Source organism: Catharus ustulatus, chromosome 3 (genome assembly GCF_009819885.2).
Source record: "Catharus ustulatus isolate bCatUst1 chromosome 3, bCatUst1.pri.v2, whole genome shotgun sequence".
Classification (NCBI taxonomy): Eukaryota; Metazoa; Chordata; class Aves; order Passeriformes; family Turdidae; genus Catharus; species Catharus ustulatus.
The window spans coordinates 82,041,735-82,047,734 of NC_046223.1; the positions used below are offsets into that span (position 1 = coordinate 82,041,735).

At 47.5% G+C, this 6,000-nt stretch overlaps 1 protein-coding gene across 1 annotated transcript in view; it reads right to left on the reverse strand.

The window, feature by feature from the left end:
• ZNF292 (zinc finger protein 292) overlaps window positions 1–4,203 on the reverse strand; it is a 53,970-nt gene extending 49,767 nt beyond the window's left edge. The window contains exon 1 of the mRNA XM_033054396.1: window positions 4,028–4,203. Coding sequence (XP_032910287.1) covers window positions 4,028–4,189 — 162 coding nt within the window. The 5' untranslated portion in view covers window positions 4,190–4,203. The remainder of the gene's footprint in view (window positions 1–4,027) is intronic.
• Window positions 4,204–6,000: the final 1,797 nt, after the last annotated feature.

Genomic DNA, 6,000 nt, shown 5'->3' on the forward strand with positions numbered 1-6,000 from the left:
TGCGTCTACTAACAGCTAAGCACACTTTTAACACATGATCTTTTTCATAACAGGCAGACATGGCAACCAAGAAATCAACCAAAAGTGCAGACAATTATTGAGGAAAGGTCACACAAACATGCAAATGGCATCTTATGCTTACAACATAGGCCACTTTATGCTGACAACTTGTACATTAGTAGAACAAACCTAACCACCTTACAGTTTTGGAGAATTTGTACCACAAAGTACAGCAGGAGAGGAAAAAAAAAGTCCTCAAAAGCAGATTCAGGAAAAAGTTGAAGTGTCAAAATAACAAAGGAGGGAAGACTCTAGATACATCAACTACAGAAAAACAGAAGAGGCAGAAGCACTACAAAGATGTCACAATCACCTAGTGACAACAGAAATTTTGTTACCAGTCTGCAATCTGTATTTTTTTATTTATATAATTTTTTAAAGGGTATACTGTGTAATGAGAACTGGAAGGGAACACAGCCCACAGTGAGGAGCTCTGATATACGCACCTGCAGCACATTCACCTAGCTCTCAAGCACAAAAACGCTAACACACATTTTGGTCTTCTCCAACTGAATATAAACAACTGGTCACCTTTAAGAGCCATGTCTGAAAATAATCTAATCAGCCACCACATGGTGACAAGAACAGCAATCTTCTTCGGACCATTCTGAATTCTTGCAATATTTACACTTGCAATTTTTAGTCACTACAGCTGAAGACACTTGTTTTGTCTGTCACATTCTGCACGCATATAGTTTGTGAAAACATAACCGTTTGTCAAGGATTTGCTCATTATCAAATTGCAACAGAAGAGCACAAATCACAATTTTAAAATCATTTAACATATACCCATATGGATGTGAATTCTGCCTGATAACAATAAAAATAATGCTCTCTACTGCATGCTGACAATGGAGAACAGAACTACAATCACACAGATCTGGTACAGGATTAACGTCCAGTCTATAATCCCCTTCAAATTTAAGAATAATTGCACCATTTCACAGAGCAATCAGCACAAACATATTTAATGAAATGCTGCATATAAAATACATCAAAGTAAACTTTATTCTTACAAAGAAGAAAACAGGTCTATAACATTTTCTGTCAAGGTACAAGGGTCTTGTTTTTCTGTGGTTTTAACAGTTGTTCTACACTGTTGGGTTGTAAACAATAAACATTTCAAACTGAGGTATTTCAAAACCAGATAAAGGATTTGGCTGTACAACTCCCACTTCATTTAAGAAGCACAGAATACTTAAATCCTCTATTTGCCTTTGAACCTAAGGATCTTTCCATGCTTTACTGCACATTCTTTAGCTTCCATCAGTTTGAAAATAAGCTCATTTCTTGAACACTGTTACCCACTTCATTAAAAAAAATAGCAAGGAAGTTGCTGGGCCCCAGAGTGAGTACCTGGCAAAATAAAACAAGGACACCAGACCTTCCAAGATCTGTGCAGCTATTATATGCCTAGAAACTAAGCATGAAGGAAAAAAAGAAAAAAAGCAAGTGAAATCATACTGAGAGAAATACTAAGCTTACTGAGCTTCTAGACCTAAGATATAAGTGATATATATTCAACTTAAATATATAATAAATAACAACTCTCAGTTTCATATAGTTGACCAAATCCTTCTTTCATGCATATATTTTCAGTCTTTATTCTAGAAAGCATGGCAGATACCTTTAAACTGTTATTTGAAAGGAGATTTCTGAGATGTTTTTTATATGTTTTTTTTACAACCTGTGTCATGCAGTGCAAACTAAGTAGAAAAGCCTACTCTGTGAATCATGAATACTATTTTGTGTTTGCCCAAATAAAGGATTAAAACTGCAGAAGAGGCAGGATAAGTATCCTGGCACCACAAGCACAGGTGAGCAGATTTAAAAAAACGCCTGCTGAACCAGTACAAAAATACTTGCCTAACAGCACTTTAATACATTAAGCATATGTTCAGACCTCCGTTCAAAATTTGAAAAGCAGGATCTTCCAACACTGAATGGCATGTCTCAACCCTCAGTGCTACACAACAGCCTTCAGCCTGCAAAATCAGACACAGCCGTAGTATAAATCTTGGTATGGAAGGAACAGTAACTCATTTCTAAACAGCATGATTTCTAAGTCAGCTTCTACACAACAGATTTGTTCAGTGAGACTTGTTTTCTAAAGGTGCATGGTTAAGAAATGTAGTAAACTTGGGCCTTGCAACAGTCATTAAAGTAATAAGAAGAATATTCATACTTGTTAAACTTTAAATCAATCAATCAATCAGCTCTTGAAGCCACCAAGAACACATAACCACAATTTCAGAGATAAATCTGCTTTAGACATCAGTAATCTACTCTGTACATGTCAAGGATGGTGTCTTCATCGCCACCTACCCAACACTACTTCAGTTCAATGAACAGCTCATTCACAAGTTGAGCCGCAGCCAGGAAAGGCAGATTTCCACCTCTCAGTGTATAAAGTTAAGAAAGTAGGCACAAAGATAAAATAGACCAAGAACACACTGATCTGAACCAACATAAACCAATCCCTCCATGCTTAAACCGATGTTTCTGTGCATCAGCACGGACACTCTAACAGGGCACAATAAGATACATTTTGACCAGAGATAAACAAACCTGACATATGAGTCCTGTATATACAAAATAAAATAAAACTTAAAATATTTAGTAGCAAATCTTACTGCTTAGTAGCAAGTAGAGCCCAGTTTAATCTAGAAGCGACAGATGTGAAATTAGCATGCTACAATGGTCACCAAGAACCAACTCTTTAAGAAATCGGATACAAAATCACAAATAAAACTAACCATGTGAATTCACCCTTATCCATTCCACCTTTTAACAATTTGCCTGACTGTCCATGAATGGGTGACAGTAACGTGTAAACAAACGCTATCACTTGTATCAGCCAGACTATTAAACAAAGTGCAGAGTAGTGGTTTCTGTGGCCTCAAATATTTGAGAATTTGTTTTATACATTGGGACGCATCTAATGCCGTCCAAGAAAGGGTATCTAAGAGAAATCAAGGCTATGTATAGACACAGACATGACTAAAATGGTCTGCTTTTTTAGCAGTCTATGGAGCTAGTACCAAAAACTTTGTTTAGGAACGAATACCCAGCAGGGTCACCAGCTCAGAAGGAACACCTGCAAACAAACCCTGCCTTAGGACCAGCCCAAGCTCCAGAAAGCGGGCCTTTCCCCGACGGCAATTAATTACACACAACGGTGCTTCAAACAGTGCCGGATCGGGAGCCCTCTCCCGAGGTGGGATTGCGCTCCCTTGACAGGGCGAGAAAACCAGGAGCAGCACCACAGACCTGCCACCACCACCAGCGACTTTGTATAGTCCACCGCCACCTTCACCTTCCCAGGATGGCAGAAACTCCGCTATCCCTCCAGGGTGCGAGATAGGGAAGGGAGCGCGGGGAGGAAGGGGGCACAGAGCAGGAGCCCCGCGCCTGGGATGCGGGACGGACTTCAGCTCCTGCCCGGCCCCTCGGAGGAGCGGCGGAGCCCCCACCTCCCGGACCGCCGCCTCCCTCCCTTCGCCCCCGGGGGAGGAGGGGTGTCGGACGGACGGGGATGGGGGGGCCCCTGGTCCGCCACCGCCAGGAACAAAGGGCCCTTCGATAAGCCGAGCCGCAGAGCACAACAAAGGGGCCTGGAGACCGCGAGAACCGGGGCGGGGGGAGGCGAAGCGGGGGATGGGGATTACGGGCCGGGCCGGAGCGGCAGCGGGCGCGGGGGCCACTCCGCCCCAGCCCGCAACGAGCGGCGGCGTCGATCGCCCGGCCCGGTGCCGAGCCCCGAGTGCCCGCTCCCCCCTCCCGGGCCGGCCGCCGCACCGGGCCGCCGGCTGCGGGTTCCCCGCGGCGGGGGCGGCGCTGGTCCCGCCCGGCCCCTGCGCTCCGGCCTGGCCAAGCTCACACACACACACACCCGCCGGGGAGGGGAGGGAGCGGGCGGGGGCAGGGCACGGAGGAAGGGAAGGGAAAAGGGAAGAGGCGGCCTGACCTGGCAGAGCTGCTTGCAGTACTCGGTGGCCGCCTGCACGGCCGGCTCGCGGCTCTCCCGCAGCCCCGTCTCCAGCTCCAGCAGCCGCTCCCGCAGGCGCCGCAGCTCCAGGAGGTCGCCGCCCGGGCCGCCGCTCTCCCGCTCGGCCTCCTCGTCCGCCATCTTCGCACCCCGCTCCGTCGCGTACGCAGCCCCCCCGCCCCCCTTTCCTCCCTCCCTGCCTCCCTCGGCTCCCCCCGCTCCGCTCCCGGGTCACGTGATTACACAATGCCACGTTCCAGGGACGGGGGGTCACGTGCGGAGGAGATGGAGACGCGCGGGAGCGCGCGGCGCGCGCGCGCGCGCACCGCCCGCCGTCCCCCCGCGGCGCAAAGGACTGGGGCCGGGGAGGGGGCGGGGCCTCCGCCCCTCACGTGACGCGACGCCACGCGCGCCGGGGTGCGCCCCCGCGCGGCCACGTGACGGGGCCCTCCCCCGCCCGCGCGGCGACGCGTTTTGGCGGCAAAACGGCCGCAAATGGCGGCGGCCTCGGGGGCGGTGAGGGCTGGCTGCGCCGGGGCCAGACTTTGCCGCTGTGCCTCGAGTTCAGAATCACGGAATCAGTTAGGCTGGAAAAGACCTCTCCGATCATCGAATCCAACGTACGACGGAACGCCATGACATCAACTAGACCGTGGCACTAAGGGTCACATCCAATCCTTCCTCCCACCTGAGAGCACCGTGTGGCACGAGCTACTGCTGGATGGGCCATGGCCGACACCACTGAGGTTTTGTGGCTTTGTTGTTTACCTCACCTTTCTTCCTCTGCGAGAAGTGTGTTAGCCTCAAGGATGCTACTGAGTTGTCTTCACACCTAGATCGTCCCACTTTTATAATTGGAAATGGTAAATGCAGCTTGGCTCTTCAAATAAAGTAGTTAAGATCTGGAGGTTCTGTAGGTTTTTGTTGCCCGTGCATGCTGGACCCAACAGCATCTCACGCATTTGTGGTGTACTCACAACAGTGCAAAGCTCCACTGATGGACATTGTGCTTCCCTGCATCTACTAAATTAGCTGAGGAGACTCCTTCATCTGTCACAGGTACTGGAAGTATTGGAGATAGGCCTGGGCATTGATTCTGGTGAGAAGCCAAACATGGATCTGATGGATGCTGAATTGGCATGGATACACGTTTTGCAGTCTTCTGGGTTGCACAGGTTGACACATGTTGGTGGCTTCACACTCTTCACGTTGCCAGCCCTCATTGAGGAATTGAGGAGGAAATGTGTTATAGCAGCGAGAGCCCTGCATGAACTGAATCATTTCTTATAGCCAGCCAGCACTGTCTTAAGGAGGACATTTCACATCATCTGAAAAATGATGAACATTGGTACTTTACACAAACTTAAATTGGGTGTAAGTGTTTTGACTGGAACTAAATGTGCTTTTCAGTCTTGCACTGACCCATGTGTAACTCAATATCCCATACCCGCTACTTTACTTGGATGTTCTGTTTTTTTGGTCACAAAAGAGAAATCACTCTACTTCTTGCATACAGTTGAAAGCTGAGGCATGTGGTGAAATGAACACTAAATCAGAGATGGGAAGAAAAGAGGTTCCTCCAGGACTGCAGCAATGTTAGTCTGCAAGTGTAGACATTCACAGTGATAGCACTGAATATGCAATGTTTTGGAGACAGGCCTGGGGATCTGGTCCAAAAATCACCACATTTTGGGTCATAGCAGTGAACTCAAAGTGGTATGTTTCTCATTTTTCATACGAGCATCCAAGTAGATGTCTTATTTGCAACTTGTAAGCCTGAAGCATTTTAAGGTTCTTGACTTTTATTGCACAGGAAATCCATTCTGTTACAAGTAGAAGGAGAGAAAACTTTTGGCTTTTTCATTTAAGGCTTAATATAGTACCAGGAAAATCTGGTTTGCATGTATCCCTCACTACCAAATCACCTATAACACCAGTACTAGTCAGTCATG